The 17,772-nt window shown below is 41.9% G+C and overlaps 1 protein-coding gene across 6 annotated transcripts; it reads left to right on the forward strand.

Annotated features, from left to right (window-relative positions):
• Positions 1-4,488: 4,488 nt before the first annotated feature.
• Positions 4,489-16,050, forward strand: Fam170a (family with sequence similarity 170, member A). 6 transcript variants are annotated; one of them, XM_005376555.2, is made up of 6 exons: positions 4,774-5,032; positions 5,701-5,862; positions 7,337-7,483; positions 14,226-14,921; positions 15,307-15,365; positions 15,941-16,050. In XM_005376555.2, the coding sequence occupies exons 2-5, from the start codon at positions 5,739-5,741 to the stop codon at positions 15,342-15,344; spliced, it is 1,005 nt and encodes a 334-aa protein (XP_005376612.1). In that variant the 5' UTR covers positions 4,774-5,032; positions 5,701-5,738; the 3' UTR covers positions 15,345-15,365; positions 15,941-16,050. The 6 variants fall into 6 exon arrangements, with proteins under 6 accessions (XP_005376611.1, XP_013363121.1, XP_005376612.1 ...); XM_013507649.1 differs by having other exon boundaries at positions 14,226-15,365; XM_013507656.1 differs by having other exon boundaries at positions 7,337-7,405; positions 14,226-15,365.
• The last annotated feature ends 1,722 nt before the right edge of the window (positions 16,051-17,772 follow it).

Consider the following 17,772-nt stretch of genomic DNA (forward strand, 5'->3'; position numbering starts at 1 on the left):
GGTTTTGGCAGCTTTCAATGGCAGCTTGTTTTCCTGGAAGTCTCTTTGAATCTGGTTCTTGCATTCTAAGTCCTTTTTGTATTTTTCATTTAATGCTTCTGTCCATTGCCTTTATTCTTGTATTTTGTTGTATATTTCTTCTTCAGACATTTTGAGCAGTTCTTTCATTATTATTGTCATTTCATTTTTTGCCTGAGAGATTATTTCTTATCTCATCTCTTCTATAACTGTATGGAGTTGTTTCTTTACTTCTATTGCTGTCATTTCAGCTATTTCGGGCATGTGTTTACCAAGTTCTCCTATGTTGATGTCTCCTGGACTTGTTCTGAGTGGGATGGAGTTCTGGGATTGTATTTTAGTCCTTCATTTCATCACATTTGATGCCAGATGCAGAAAGCTCTGTTTCCCTCTTCAGTGGCTACACAGCAAAGGCTGCTAGTGTCCCTAGTTTTCCTATTGGTCAGGTTTGCCCCTCAGTGTCTGCTTAGAAGCACTACTTAGTCTGGGGTTTTCTGGAAATTGTTGATTTCTATCTAGTTATCTGAGGTCTCAGATGTGGGCATTGGTGTCAGCTGATGGCAGACCATCTGATCCAGTGTCCCCTTGCAGTTCAGCGCATGTGCACAGCCCAGACTTGTGTTGCACTGGTGTGACAATCCTGGTCCAGTGGACCTATGTCCCCAGGCAGTTTAGGGTACAGGCAAAACCCAAACATGAACTGCAGGGTCGACAGTTTGTGAATCACGTGATTCTGTGTCTCCAGTCAGTTCAGGACACATATAGGAACCAGATGCAGGCTGGATCAACAGCAATCACAGACCTCTCCTGCCTTCACACCCCCAGGTAGTCCAGGTTCAAGTAAAGCACAGATTCGAACCACGGGACCAGCAGCTCTTGAAGCACTCATTCATTTGGCACAGGGCCTGTGCAGGGAGGGCCCACATGTGAACCCTAGTGAGAGCAGTCCCTGTGGCATCTGAGTGAGGACCTCCTGTCTGCTGCGGCTGCATGGAGGTCAGAGACTCAGACTGTAATGGCAGTGGGGTCCTAGGTTGCCTGTTCTGTCTCCAGGTAGTAGATGGGATATACTTTGCTCTCTCTGCATGTTTCAGCTGGGAACTGTGGTGGTAGGAGCAGGTCACAGCCTGCCTGGTTCTGCTTCTTAGTCAGTTCAAGACGTGTGCAGGAGCCAGACCCAGTCACCTTGCTAAGTGAATAATGGCCAAAAGATTCAGTGAAATAAATCAGACATACAAACTTATATAGTATCCCATTCCTTTTATATGAGAAAATCAAACTATAAATAAAATAGCAAAATAAAAGATAGGTAGTGAAAAGCAGAATGATAGATCTTTGCAAATGAGGAGGGGACCAAGACAAGGCAGAAGAAGGAATGAATGTATTAAGTTTGTGTACCAACTCCCTACAAAGAATGTTACCACTATGTACTGAAAACATATACTAATAAAAATATAAAAAATGAAAAAGCCTAAAATGCAGACTCTCAAATATTATAACAAAGAATAGTGTCAGAAGACAGATGTACTGTTTGTATCTTAAGGAGAAAATATTCAGCTCTTGTGTTGAGTGTAGTGCTGGCTGCAGATTTTATGTGGATTATCTTTATTGAGTTGGAGAAATTCCTGACTATTCATATTTTTATGACAGTTTTTAACACCATATTTCAAAAAATTTCTAGCAACAATTAGTGTGTTTATTACTCAGTTTTGCTTTGCAACAAAATACTAGTGGGGCAGCTCCTTGTGAGGAGAGGAGGGTTAGGTCCCACACAACCTGGAAGTTCCTAGTTGTCCCACTGGTGCAGAGTGCAGTGAGGGCTGAACAGCAGGTAGTGTCCTGTCATGGTGGGAATGCACGGGGAAGGAAGCATTGCATCTTAACCAGGACGCAGACTGAGATGGGTGTCTTGTTGTGTCTGCTAAGAACTGCTTAACGGTCTCAGGAGAACCACCTTCCTCCGTTCTGAGGGCACACCCTTGATGACACAAAAACTTCTCAGTAGGCTTCATTTCTAAAATTTTGGATGTCTTTCATATGATCTCCCCATGGACCATGTCACATATACACAGGCATGTGGGGATCACCCAAACTACAGCAATGTGGTTATGCTATAACTATTTTTAGTCTGTTGTTAGATTTCATTGGTTGAACTTTCAAATACATTGGTACCTTGATTTAAGAACACTTTTGTTTGTGAACAATTTGGTTCACAAAAAAAGTGGCAAAATTTTCTTCAATTGTGAGCTGTGCATCAGCCACAAGCATCTTTCCCACATGAACATGAACATGGCCATCTTTTCAGAATCAAGGAATGAATTAAGTTCATGAATGGAGGTACCACTGCATTATCAGCTTATAATCTCTGAAAATAAATCCTACTTGTCCATAGTGTGATATTGTTTTATATATCGATAAATTCTGTTTGTTCATATTTTGTTAATTTTTGCATCTATATTTACAAAAGGCAGTGGAATTTAACTTTGTTTGTGCATCAAATTTGCCTGCTTTTGATTAGTAGCTTCATAAAAAGAATAAAAAAATCTTTGTCAAGGTTTTGTAGACTTGGTACTAATTCTTTATGTGTTTGTTGTAATTCTCCAGTGAAGTCATGCAGTCATGAATACTTTCTCTTTGGAAATTTAACAATGAGAAATTCCATTTATAGGGCTATTCAGTGTGTTACATGTTCAATGAGTTGTGGGTGGTTTGTGCTTTTAGAGGAGCTAGACCAATTCATATGATTTTCCAAATTTATGTGTACAGTGGAGGGTTTTACAGAATTGCTTTGGACCTATTTGATGTGTGCAGGGTCTGTTTTGGTGTCTTCGGTTTCAAGCTTGATACTGTCCTAGAGGTGGAAAACTTCCTCTTTTTCTCAATATGTGTGTATTTTTAACTACACAAATTACGTTTTAGTGCATTCTTGTAAAATCCTAGCAATTCAGAGCATGAAGTAAAAGCATAAATCTCCCACTGCCTTCGTTTGTTCTCTTGTTTTACTCTTTGACCCATGACAGTCAGTGGTAACAGACTGCAGTTCTTGATGGAGATTACTGTTCTTGAGCAGTTTGTGTTTACCTGGTGGACACTTTCCCTAACACTTCCAGGGTCATGAGGACCATGGATGGTGACATTTGTGGTGGAGGAAGGCAGAGGTGAGCAGATGGAAGGCAGAGGGTGAAGCCATTCTGGTTGTACAGCTGCCAGATAGTGCAAGACAAATCCCCAGCACAAGTTTCTATCCTTGGTTCCTTCCTCCTTCTGCACTCTTTTACCACTAGAATGGAAAGGAGCACAAGGCAGCATATACTTCTCTTCCTCCATGTTATATCATCATCTACTTTTTCTCTGGTTCATGTGATGCCTTCCATACCTCAGCTTTGCCATAGTAGCAGACAATGTTTCACATGTATGTATCAGACCATATTCCCCAAAGCAGAGCCAAAGCACTGTGGAATCCTTTAAAATCTAAAAAGAGGTCCATTTCTGTAGAAGGGCAGTGATCACGCTGTGTTTCCACTAGGCTTCTTCTCAACCTGCCACGTCTGCACATATTCATTTGTCTGTGTTATCGAGGGGCAGATGAGCCTTGGCTCATTTGAGGGGTACATGATACAGGAGTCCAGGAACCTAGCTCCTGGAGAACATCTAACCTGTCAGCAAAAAAGGCATTTTTCAACAAACCTACAGGATTTGTAATTTACACCCTCATCCTGCTGGCATCCTGTCTGGATCCCCACTAGTTCCCATTTGGAAATCACAAGGGCTGTGTTTTGGGGATGGTTTGAGAGTGTGGCCACTGCTTATTGGAGCACATGGCATGTGTTGAGATTTCATCAGCTTAGCTGCCATGATGTCTTTGGGATTTATGGTTGCTTTGCCATACAAGCACGGCTGTCATCATTCTGTTTGTATGTAGAATGTAGCAGTTTCCTCTTGGAATTTTTGTTGGACCCCAGTCTCCAGCCATGTTTCATGATCACTCTTTCCCATTGCTCAGAAATCTCTCTCCCTGACCTAATTTTAATGCCTCTTGAAACATGTAATAGGGTCTGAAGGGAGTGATGTGTAATCTAAAGATCCTGCTGTGTCATATTTCTGCATCAGTATGTCTTTTAAATAAATTTTGGGATTTTAGAAGTAAAATCAAGAATATCCACAAACTCTTGCTGCTTTCAGCTATGTCCTTTTCCTATTCTGAGCAATGAACACAGAGCATGTGTTCTGCTAAAGAACAGAAAGGAAATGGTGAAGCCAAGGAAAAAAGAAAAAAATATTAGAAACATGTTAACATCAAAACATTTCCTGGCACATTGAAAGACCAGAGGGTTGAATTCATTGCAGAGGTTTCATAGGGAGCCGGGAACAGCTCTTGAGAATGAGGTGTTGCCGTGTAGAATCTTAGCTGCTTGAGTTCTGCAGGGTGATCTGATGTCATCACTGAGGTCAGAAAAGCTGACCTTCGAACCTTACCAGCCCTGCAGTATAGTAGGCGATGGGCGTGGCTGCTGGTTCTCCGAGTGGTCTGAGCTCTTCAGCCACTTAGGAAACTTTACTATATTTACTTGTACTAAATCATTTCATGATTTCATGAGTGCCAAGAAGGCCATCCTGGAGGGAGAAGGGGCACCTGGACACTAAGTACTCTTTAAGGTTTTGCTTTTCCAGCTGACACTATGAAACGACAACAAAAGAGGAAACATGTTGAAAGTGAGGATTCTGAGGAGACCGATGAGAAAGGAGAAGGTACATGCTAGGTCCTCGTCTTGGGGTGCAGCATACTGGCTATCCTGAGCCTTCCCTAGGAAGGCAGAATTGATGAGAAGAACATTTGTGACATAAAGAGGAAGAAAATTGATATGAGCTGAGCCTGTCAGATCCACGCTAACCATTGTTTTGATGGCACAAAATTCCATGGCAAAGGAAAAGTCAGCCTTGCTGGTCTGTGAGCTCCTGCATGGGTGCCAGCATCTATATAGGTTCCAGCCAGACTGGTGTCAGAGCTACACAGGTTAGAAATGGCAGCTTTTCTGAATTCCCATTGTTATGGCTTGTTTCTAGATGTCCACCCAAACCTGCATGGGGTCATGGAGGGAGTGTTTTTCAGAAGTAGCTGGATCTAGTGTGTGGTGCTGAGATCAAGGGTGTGTTATATTACTAAATTAGTCCACTGATTGATTTGACATAGTTCTGGGTAAGATTAAGGGTGCCCAACTCTTAATGGGATGGATATAAGGGATAGGAAGAGGGTTGTCACTTGTTGCTGCTTGCTGCTTTGGCCTGCCCTGCTTTGCCATGGATGGTTTCTCCTCTGTGATCCCCCTCTGCCATGACACCTTACCTTGGAGCCAGCTAACAATGAACCAAAACTTCTACAAACTGTGAGCCTAATAAATCTTTCCTCCCTTGCCTTGTGGGTGTTGGGGATTTTGTCTCAGCAATGAGAAAAGTAACTAGATACCCATGTTCTCTTATTCTATTTGCTCTTGTCTCTGGGTCACTGAGTTGGGAGCTGTGAGGAATACTGAGGTATCTATGAGTTATGCCTTGGAGAGAGGAAAGAGTCATTAGGAAGCTGAAGACCTTTTTGAATAATAATTTGAGAAATGATGCACCCGTTAGAAAACAGACTGTCTTGGCATATTGTCACATGAAAGCATAGAAATATCATGTCTTTAGCAGGAAGAATTGATCAATTGGTCCACTGAAGTTTGTGAATGCACAGGATTGAAAATTCCCAGAGGAAAAAAAGAGAAGGACAGGGGCTTAACAGAGCCCAAGACCATATGGATGGCATACTCGGAGGCCTGCAGACCCTGGGCAAGCACAGGACATTGAGAGGTGTGAACGCACTTCCTAGGGCATGTGATCACTGTGTACAGTAAACGTAAGCACGCAGATTGCCTCAGAAGGAGAACAGTTGTAGGGAGGAGGCAAGGTGGGGAGAAGCCCACCACAGAGATCCAGCTAGTGGCATCTGCCCAAGTTAGAGCCTGGCTGCCTCGTGGAGGCCCCAGGTCTGGAGGACTATAGGACGAGGCCTGGAAATGGAGTGCTGGAGTGGAGTTTCCCAGGAGGGAAGACAATGTTTTTCTTCTCCCCCACCTACATCTCTTCCTAGAATGTTTTGACCATTTGTGTGTTAGGAGAGGAGCAGTGGTGATAATGGAGTGGAGTAGTCAGCAGCTGTGAAGTCCTCCAGGCAATGTTTCTACTTCCATCCCAAATTCTGGGTGTACTTAATACTTGTGACAGTGTACATACAACTCTTGTTGAAGGTCTTCCACCAAATAGTCATACAAACACCTATATTCACCCTGACAGTGGCACACATCTCCTTCCAAAACTGATGTGTTAAACCTCGCATGGCACATGTAGTTATATACCACATGCAACCCTGCTGTAGACACTCATCTCTTCCTATACTAAATGCTGGCAACGTATGAGTGCGTGCTTACCTGCATTTATGTGTATCTATTTGCTCCATACAAACATACCTACTTTAAACTATCTCTAAATATCTCTTTAAGAACCACTCCCATGTGGCAGTGTGCTAAATGCATCATGCTGCATGTAAAATATCAGGCTCAGCTTTCTTTATACAATAATAATAAAGATTCACTATCACCCCCTTTTTCCAGTTGCCAGATAACACTTGAAGACTAAAGTAAATTTTAGGTAAACCTCAAATGATTTTTTAACATAAGTATGTTCTAAACGTTCCACAGACACATGTACACTAAAAATTATATGTGATTTATCTGAAATTAAAATTTAAGTGGGAACTAGGTATATCAATTGCTGAATCTGGTATCTCTCACATCTGCATTCCCATACTTCATTGGGAAGTCCAATCAGAAGAGACCATCTTGCTCGGCATTCTGAAAATAGTGTAATAGGTTTACTAAATATTGCTTTCAAGAATGAGTAAATGGACACCAGAAATACAAGCTGCATCATATAACTAGGAAAACTTACATATTGCAAAATTCCCTAGCTGTGAACATTAAGCCCAGACACAAATTCTGTACAGATAGAGACATATGTCCACTGCATTCACTACACTGACCCCACAGTTATCAGAGAGTCCCCGTGTACATCCCAGTCATCACACAGGCCTGCATTCTTACCCAAACTGAAATAAAGCATGAACTACTGATACATCTTGGAGTGTGCACAGGAGCCTGATTTAAGTTATGTGTGTTCACTCTACATGACCCACATGTGCTAGACACGACATAAATACTTTTTGAATAGGTGCATAATGCACAAACAATGACTCACCATGTCTCTCTGCCTTCTACACCTTTTACAGAGCCCTCAAAGTCTCCAGAGGATGCTCCCCAGCCTCGATCAAACGGAGGGGCCTGGACCCAGCACCCAGGTGTGAGGGAGATGTCCTCTGGCTCGGAATACTTCTCCTGTGTTTCTTCGCCATCCAAGCTCGCCAAACTCTCCTGTGGTAGGACAACTACAGGGCTCCTTGGGTGTGAGACTGTGAATATATCTGGGCCTGAGGCTCCTTGGAATGATGACACTGAGTACAGCGTGAGGCAAATGGACTCAAGCAGAAGGGCAAGGAGCCCCGGGGCAGTTGGACTGAGAACAGGGACAGGAGCTCATGTAGCAGCACAGGATCCCAGGAGGATCATGGTGTGGGGAGCTGGGGAGGAGTGCCCAGAAAGGCCTGAGTTTGAGGTGTTGGACCAAGTTTTAGGAGCTATGTGGACTCTGGACTTCCAGAGGACAGTTAGGTGGGGCCTCCAGCATTACAGCTGGGCTAACCAGCTCAGGTGCACATACCTCACACTTACAGTCACACCACAGATACAGACATTCTCCATGCACATGCTAGCCCAAGACACATGACCCAAAATGCCATTCCCCTGCATGACATCCTACATTCCACCCACAGCATGCAGTGAGGTCAACAGATCCTATTGACCGAGCACAAGCTTTACCCCTTCCATGTTTTATATGTGGGATTGTGTAGTGTGTAACTCTTCTGTGTTGTCTCCTATCAGCCTATCTCACTGAAAATTCATCCAAGTGCAGTCATTTTGATTGCTGAGTATTACTCTGTGGTCTAAAGGCCCTACGTTTTAACCATTCATGAACTATAGGGCATCTGAATTACTCCTAGTTTTTGATGTTCATCATAAGCAGTTATAAACATTTCTTAATAGGTTTTTCGGTACAGGTTTGACATTTCTTTGGAATATATGTTCAAGAATCCAATTCTAGGATCATACCATAGTTGTATTGGTTTTTTAAACTGCCACATTATTTTCACAGTACCATTATATGTTCTGACTGACAATGTATAAGAGACCCAGCTTTTCCACGTGCTTATCAGAATTTGGCATTGTCTCTGTTTCTTAATTTTAGCTGTTCAGATAGCCTCTGAATACCGATGTTGTGGTTTTACTTTGCATGTTCTCATGACTAACGATGCTGAATTCTGCCACCTTATCTTCTCTTTAGTGAAATGTGTCTGTGTTGTTTGTCCATTTTTGATTTGGGCTACTTATTTATTTTATTATTGAGTTTTGAAAGCTTTAGACAAGTTACTATAGAAATTAATGCTTTACAGGGTTTATAGTCTGAAAGTATCTTAGCATGGTGTGTGGCTTGTCCATTCGTGGTCTTAACAGCATCATTCCCATTGCAAATGGTTTTAATTTTTTTAATTTTATTTTTTTTTAATTGTTGAGACAGGGTCTTGCTATGCAATTCAGGCTGGCCTTGAACTCACTTTGTAGTCCAGGCTGGTCTTGAACTCACAGTGATCCTCCTGCCTCAGCCTTCCTGAGTGCTGGGGATTACAGGCGTGCACCACCACACCCAGTCTGGTTTTAATTTTGAGGAAGTCTAGTTTACTTATCTTTTCTTGTATGGATTATGCTTTTAGTTTCCAGCCTCAATGTTCTTTTACAAGTGTGAGGATTTTCCACTCTTTTTTCCTAGAAGTATTAGGGTTTTATTATAAATTCATGATCTATTCAGGGGTAATGAATAATATGTAACGTTTAGTTGGAAGTTCTTTCTTTCTGACTATAGCTACACAATTGCCTCAGTACCATTTGTTGTAAAGGCTCCCTTTCCCCCACTGAATTGCTTTAGCCTTTTAAATCAGCATCACCTGGGATATTTGTGTGCAGATACTGGTGTCCTGTCTAACTCTGGTCAGCATCTCTGTGTATCTATGCCATGGTCAGTGCCACGCATTCTTGAGTATTGAATTCAACAATGGTATGAAGGAGGGCAGAGCAATTTCCTCTGCTTTCTTTTCTCCTTTTAAAAATTGGTTTAGTTAGTCTAGATCATTCGCTTCTCTGTAAAAATTTTAGAGCAGCCTTGTCTAAATCCCCACAGAAAAGTCTTTCTAGGATTTCGATAGGAATGGCACTTAATGTGCATATTAACTTGTGAAGAATCTCATCTTCACCACGTCAGTCATCCAATCCATGAATATGAAATGTATCTTGGATCTTCTGTGATATATTCAGTATTTTATAATTTTCAGTGTGCAAGTCTTGCACACGGTTGATAGATTTATACCTTTTTCGTATTTTGAGCAATTTGAAGTTGCATTGTTGTAGTTCTGGTGTTCATGTGTTTATGGAATATGCAGCAATATACATTCAACCCTCTGTATCTGAGCATTTCACATCCAGAGATTGAACCAATCTTAGACCGAAATTATTTAAAAATTGCATCTGTACTGAGTGGGTACTAACTTTTTTCAATGTTGTTCTTCCCTGAACAACACAGCAGAGCAGTTATTTGCAGTGTTTATGGTGTATTTGGTGTCTTAAGTAATCTAGAAAAAAAAAACAGGTGTACAGGAGGATGTGTGTCAGTTACATGCAAATTGTACACTATTCAGGGTCTTGAACTTTCATGAATTTTGGAATTTTCAGGGATTTCTAGAATAAATGTATGCTGAGGGATGATTGCCATAAATTTCTGTCCTACCCTAGGACCACACTCCATTCATTCATTAGTTTAAAGACTTTTCTTCTTTGTTTTCTCCCTCCTTCCTGCCTTTCCTTCCTCCCTCAATCCCTCCTACTATTTTTTTTTTCTGTTTTCTTAATACCCTGGAGTTTACTACACAATTATGTAATCTGGAAATAAGTATGGATTTATTATATCTTTTCTCATGTGAAGAGCATTTATTTCCTGCCTTTGTGCATCGGGCAAACCCTCCACATCTAAGCTGTGGCATGTATTATTAAGAACACTGAGAAGACAGATTTTCTGTTTGTGTTAAGTGGAAAGCACTCAGCTATTTGTCACTAAGTATAATGCTGGCTGCATATTTTACGTGGAATGTCTTTATTGAGTCGGGGAAGCTTCTATCTAGTCATTTTTTATGACTGATTTTTAGCACAGTGGATATTTCAGAAAAGTTTTACATCAAATTCTATGTTTATTACTCAGTTTTGCATTGCAACAAAATACTACTGGGGCAGCTCTTTGTGCAAAGAGAGTTAGGTCCTGCACAGCCCAGAGGTTCCTAGTTGTTCCCACTGGTGTAGAGTGCAGGTGGTGTCCTGTCATGGTGGGAATGCACGGGGAAGGAAGCATTGCATCTCAACCAGGATGCAGAGTGAGCCGGGTGTCTGGTTGTGTCTGCTGAGAACTGCCCAACGGTCTCAGGAGAGCCACCTTCCTCCCTTATGAGGGCAACTCAAGTACTTCCTTCTAGGTTTCACTTCTTTTTTATTTATTATAAAATAAAGATTATTGAAAAACAACTGTACCTCCACTTCATAGTGACAAACAAAAACAGAACATATCATTTATAAGAGTAGTAAAATATGAAATAGTGATAAATCTCATCACAAAATTTACAAGACCTATATATAAAGAACTAGAAAACATTACAGAGAAATTGAAGATTTCAAAGAACACTTTAAGGTGAAACACTTGCAGATAAAAATTTTCCAAAGATTGATCTAATAATCTAATTTTAATGAAAATTTCATTTTTTTAATTGGCAGCCTTTTCTAAAATTGAGATAAAAATCCAAAAGACTTAAAATCATTAAAAACAATTTTGAAACTGGAAGAAAAACTTTGGAAGGCTAACATGACATTACTTCCAGAATTAATATACATTTATAACATTTTATTTACTCTTCACCTTTTCACACTAGGGAGACAACAAAATGCTTACTTACACATATCAGTCTGACTTATTTCACTTATGAGTATGGACTCAAGTTGCATCCATTTACCTATAAATCTCTAGTTTAACCTTTTTTGTGGTTGTGTAGTACTCCATTGTAAAAAAATCACATCTTTTTTTAATCCATTCTTCGGTTGATGAGCATTTGGGTTGTTTTCAAGATTCTTCTATTACAGGTTGTGCTGCTATAAACATGGGTGCACGTAGATCGCTGTAGTATGATGTTTTTAATTTTTCCTGGAAGATACCAAGAAGAGGAATAGCTGGGTCAAATGGGAGCTCCAATACTAGTTTTTTGAGGAATCTCCACACTGATTTCCACAGTGGTTGCACCAACCTATACTCCCACCAAAAGTGGAGAAGGGTTCTTTTCTTCCCACAGGCCCTCCAGCATTTGTTATCAGTTAATTTCTTTATAATAGCCATTCTTTCCAGAGTGAGGTGAAATCTCAGTGTTGTTTTAATTTGCATCTCTCGAATGACCAGTAATATTGAATACTTCCTCATATATTTATTTGAAGTTTATATTTCTTTTAATATTGGATATTTCTTCACATATTTATTTGAAGTTTATATTTCTTCATCTGAGAAGTATATATTCATCTCAGATGCCCATTTTTGAATTGAGCCTTTAAATTTGGGAGGTTAGATTTTTTTGAGTTCTTTATATATTCTCCATAGTAATCCTTTATTTGAGGAACAGCTGGCAAACATTTTTTCCCACATTGTGGGTTGTTTCTTCCCTCTGTTGTTGCTTTGTTTTGCTGTGCAAAAGCTTTTTAATAAGATGAGATCCCAGTTGTTGATTCTTTGTGATAGCTCTTGTGCAATTGGAATTTTATTCATAAAGTCTTTGCCTATACCAATGCCTTCAAGAGGTTTAGTGTTTCTATCTTCCAGCAGCTTTAGTGTTTCTGTTTTAATGTTTAGATCTTTGATCCATTTTGAATTTAGTTTAGTGTATAGCGAAAGATATGGTCCAATTTAAACTCCTAGGCCTCACTGCTTAAAGATACTCCCAATGCTGTCACCCTGGGTACCAGGCCATCGATACACAGGACTTTGGAGGACAATAAACCTTTTTTTTTTTTTTTTTTTTTTTGTTGGTGCCAGGTATCTAACTCACAACCTTGCACTTGCCGGATAAATCTTAATCAAACTAGAACAGTGTGATCATATTATGGTTACAGTTTAGCCAGTTAATAAAGATTATATTGCCTGACTTTCAAATATTAGATCTGATTTGCATTCCTGGAAATAGGACCCACTTGGTGATAGAACAGAGTTTGTTTTAGATATAGCTGAATTATTTGCGAATATTTTGTTAAGAATTTTTGCATCTACATTCTTGAGGATAGTGGTATTTAGTTTTCTTTATTGCATTATCTCTGCCTGCTTTACTATCAGGGTATTAGTAGCACCATAAAAAGAATTTACTACACCACACGTGACCCAGATGTAGAACACTCATTTTTTCCTATACTAAATGCTGGAGATTATTTGTCATATGTCTGAAATTCAAATTTAAGTTGGCATGAGGTATTCTCAATTGTTAAATCTGGTACTTTTATATATTCACCATAAGCTGATTTATTATGTTGCATGTTCTTTTAGGGTCTGAAGTCCTCCATACTACATTGGAAGGTCTAAATATAAAAGGCAGTCTGCCTTTTTCAATATTTTCAGAATCTAAAATAATGGAATATTTCCTCATTGTGTGTGCAATACCTTGCTGGAATGAATGAATGAATGCCCATTGGTAATACACGGTGCACTATGTAACCAGGAAAAATTATATACTGCACAATTCCTGAGTTGTGAACCTAAAGCACAGACACATATTCTCCACAGGTATAGATATATATTTCCATTTCTAATAGAACTGTAATGATGTGAACTATCAACAACTACTGACATATCCATAGGAGACTGATTCTAAGCTGAGTGTGCTCATTTCTCCTGGTGTACATGTCGACACCCAGGAGATATTCTTTGAATAGGTGCACGGTGAGCAAGCCTGCCTAACCTTCCTATCTCTCTGTCTTTCATACCTTTTCCAGGAACTTCAATGTCATCAGCACCTCAGCCGGGGTGCTCTGGAGTCACCATTGTCCAGACTCTAGGGGCAGGGGAGACATCCTCTGCTTCTGAGCTCTTCTCCTGGGTTTCTTCTCCACTCAAGCTCATCCATGGTAGTAAGGGTGCAAGGCCCCTTGGGTGTGAGACTCTCTGACCATCTTTAGGTATCAGGCTCCTTGGATGTGGGCTTCCTTGGTACAGTGCAGGAGGCACAGAAGTCCATGCCTATTGCTGAGGAAGCGGGGCAGTTGGGGTGGTTAGTGCTTTGCGGAGTTGCCCAGGCAGCACGGACAGCTGTTGGAGAGCATGCACAGGAGCTCAGTGCAGAGCTTGAGGTTCTTAGTGTGACCCTGTCTGGGCACTGAAAAATGATTTCCAGAAAGATTGGGTTTGGGGTTTCAGACCGAGTAACTAGACTAAGCACCTTTGAAGGTACTGACTGAACTATGCCTTTGTGTGCGACTTCTAAAGGACAGAGTTCTTTAGCAGACCTTCAGCACTATGGCTGGGCCACCCAGCTCAGGCGCGTATACCTCACACCTCAGCCACACACCACAGACACACACATTCTCAACACACATGCTAGCCCAAGGCAAACAACCCACAATGCCATTCCCATGCCACATTCCACCAACAGCATACGGTGAGGTCAACAGGTCCTATCCACAGAGCACACTCCACCTCTCCTCCACAGATGCTGCAGTCCTTACCAGCAGTCATATTTCTATGTGTATGTACTCTGCCAGTGTACCTCCACATTATACAAAAGCCACACCCTATGACATGGCAGCACGACAGATAATGAGTTCATCACACAACTGCATCACACTATGGTCTCTCTCTCCTGCACCACTTACATTTGCACTTGCGTTTCTTCAGCCTCCTGCAGCCTCCATGCATGTACTTATGTTTTTAATTTCCTTCTCCAGGAATCCACGGAGTACAAGGAGATGGGCCCAAGGATAAACCATCCATTGTCCAGGTTAAAGAACAAGAAGAAAAGCCTCCTGCCTCCAAGCTTGTCTCCTTTTCTTCCTGTTCATCTTGTAAGACCTGTATAAACTCTGTGTGTATAAACAAAGAAGAAACAACCATGAAAATATACTACACAGAGGTAAAAATGAAAAAAGGTGTGGCTGTCTCTCGGGAGACAGAGGAGACCTCAGAGTCTCCAGCAAAGCAGCCAAGAATGGAGGAAGTGGGGCTTCCTGAGGGTCTCCAGGTAGGCACTCCTCCGTCTGCCATGTCCACCAGGAACCTCCTGTCTGACAGTGAGCTCAACAGGAAGGAGAACAAACAGGAAACAAAGGCCAAGCCAGACGACCAGCCAGGGTCCCCTGCAGTTGAGGAGATACCCGGGACAGAGATGCCCAGGGTCAAGACGCCTGACTGGCTGGGCTCCGTGGAGAGCGGTTTCAGGTGCCTGGCCTGCTGCCGGGTCTTTGCCACCATCGACGTCCTCCAGGAGCACGTGCAGTATGGGATCAGGGAGGGCTTCAGCTGCCACGTGTTCCACCGCACCATGACTCAGCTGAGAGGAAGCGCAGAAGCAGAGAGCGCCCCAGCGAAGGCACAGGAGGAGGCACAGGAAGCAGAGCAGAAGCAGGAGCAAGCCAAAAAGGAGTGTGAGGAGGAGCAGCCCACAGGGAAAGACCTTGCCTGGAGGAAACCCTGGAGCCGATGTCCAGGCTATCTGTTTCACTCTCCAGAGGGAGGAAGCGAGCTGGGAATTGATCTGCTGAGGGAGCTGCTCTTCAGCTGAGCCAGCACTGCCCCTCCAGTCAGGCCTGGCCTCTGTGAGGGAGCGTCCGGGGCCTTACCAATTCAGAGAAGTGGAAGGGGGGATAACTGGGCCCCTTGCTTCTTGCTAGGCATCTTACATGACTGTAACTCAGGATTTTTCCTGAACTTTCCAACTCCCACAGGAAAGTGAGAGAATTTCTAAGGGCTAGCAGAGCTCTCTTTCTCCTTAACTAAGAAGTATCTTTCTCAATTTTGATTTTCATGCAGCAACTGATATTCAAAGCCCAGAAGATTCTGGAAGATAGTGTGGCCTTCTCTTGGGACAGGTAAGGCCTGAGGTTCACACAGATTTCTGAGTCTAGGCACAAGGGCCATGGGGGAGAAGGGAAGGGGTGGTGGGCTCACTGGGTGACCTGCTGGCTCCGTGAATGCATCAACTTGTAGAACACTTGGTTCCAGGGGAACTGACCTCCATTTACTTAAAGGAGAAGTTAGAAAGCTTTGGCTGGGAACTTTATCAGTATCTTTACTACTTTCCTCATCTTTAAGAGGAAATTCTGTAGCCCCTCATGGAAGAGAGAGTTCTTCAGTCCTGGGCTGAAGAATGGAGAGAGGCCCAGTGGGATCAGGGGCTTCTTTGGGTCTGTGAGTCTTTGGTCTGAGCTGAGATCTCACTCTGGCCCATGGACAAAGCCTTCTAGATGAAAGGCAGGAAGTGAGTTCCCATGAAACCAGGAAACGTTCTAGAACCTTCATATTACTCCATTTGACCTGGCAAGGAACTCCTTGTGGTGTGTGTCACTCTGAGCTTTAATATAAAAGTAAAGTTTAGGTAAGAGTTAAGAACTTTTACAGCTTCTTATTTCTTCCTGCTCTGCCTCATTTATTTTCTCATGCCCAGGGAAAAGGACTGACCATGGAGATAGCAACAGACAAAGCCAGTAGTATAGAAAATGATGGGGAACAGGCCTCAGCCTAACATGTAAATATCATATGCAATAAAGATTGTCTTCCAAACTTTGCCTGGATGTGTTATTGAATTGAATAATTTATCTATCATCTATCTGTCTTATCTATCTATCATCTATCTATCTATCAAGTATCTTTCTATCATCTATCAAGTATCTATCATCTATCTATTTATCATCTATATATCTATCTTCTATCATCTATCTATCTATCTGTCTGTCATCTATCTTCTATCATCTATCTATTATCTATCATCTATCCCTCTATCTAATCATCTCTGTCTCTCCAGTGGTTTGTGAATGAAGTTTCATATCAGCATTAAAGATATCTACCAGCATTTTCCAGAGGTAGCAATATCCTTGTTCCTGGGATTAAGCTTCTTTGTGACGGTTTCTCTAAGCCTGGACATGGCAGGTCAGACTGCACTGAATTCAGTTGAAGTGATTGGGGAGCAGCAAGCACTGTCGGACTTATTTACTGGGTCCTGGTTGAAAGTATAGAGCAGGATTTGGTGCAGAAAGGAAGCTTCAGAGGCCTGGAGGGAAGTTTCCATGTCTCCCCAAGAGGCATCTCAGGGAAACAGAACGGAGAAACAGTCTCCCAGCCTCAGAGCTGTCCGCGGAGTAGGTCCCTGCTGAGAAGCGGAGACTTTGTTGTAACACTTGACAAGAAGCCAGAAAATCACAAACAGATTTCAAGGGGAAAATTTCTGCTTTAGGAGTTTGAGCCAGTGAGCTCTGATATTTCTGATTCTGACAGCAATATTCAAATTTTTTTTTTTTTATTTTAAAGATAAAAGGAGGGAAACATTAACAGACATACAACATTTTACAACATATCACAAGCACAATACAGACAACACAGAGTTACAAACAAAGTGGTAGGGAATTAACAATGGTGGTTGTATTACCTATTGATATCTTCAAAGTGGCTTCTCATGAAAACAGATATAAACATGCAATACTGGTCAACCAAAGACTCACTGACAGTTTCTTTCAGCATAGAAATAGAAGACAGAAGAACAACCATGTTAACTATCCTGTATATACATACATACAAAATTTCTCCTTCTTTCCCTTCTCTTTTCCCACATCCCAGAAGCCCTTTACTCTTCATTGGTTTCCTATCATTTCACAGTGTCTATCATACCTCCGAATATTCAAATTTTTAAATAAATTCTCACTCTGGCTTCTCAAGGTCTGACCTCATCTCTGAACTCCACCCTCACATCACTGCAAACACCCACAGGAACAACAGGTATTTGGGCCACCAGAGACTGGTTCTGAGGTGTGAAGCTGTGCATGGTCTCTCAGGTGAGGAGAGTAATGTCTTCCTAATCTGAATAAGGCCTTAGAGGGTTAGTGGAGTCAGAAAGCAATAATCGGAAGGGACAGAGGTGTTGTCACTTATTTCAACAGTTGGAAAGCCACTCTTCCTGCCCGAAGCGCTTCCCACTCCCAGCCTCTCTGCCCGGACTGCGATGTTCGGACCCACATCCCCTGCCTCTGAACCCCCACTTTCCGTCATCCTTCCAACGAGCTCTGAGTTTGGAGCTGAGCTTACTCTTACTGCTCACAGACCCTTGTGGCTCTCCGAGAACCACGGCACACTCTGACTTCCACCTTTGCTGTTTCCCGGCTGCAGAACTCACCAGGGCAGCATCACTGTCTCAGTCCCCATTTTTCTTGCTCTATGTTACTTCTTTTTTTCCTTGGAATGTTGACTTTCGAATGACTGCTTGACACACCCAGCATTTAAAAAGTA

The sequence above is a fragment of the Chinchilla lanigera genome, unplaced genomic scaffold (assembly GCF_000276665.1).
Source record: "Chinchilla lanigera isolate Chin_1 unplaced genomic scaffold, ChiLan1.0 scaffold00007, whole genome shotgun sequence".
Classification (NCBI taxonomy): domain Eukaryota; kingdom Metazoa; phylum Chordata; class Mammalia; order Rodentia; family Chinchillidae; genus Chinchilla; species Chinchilla lanigera.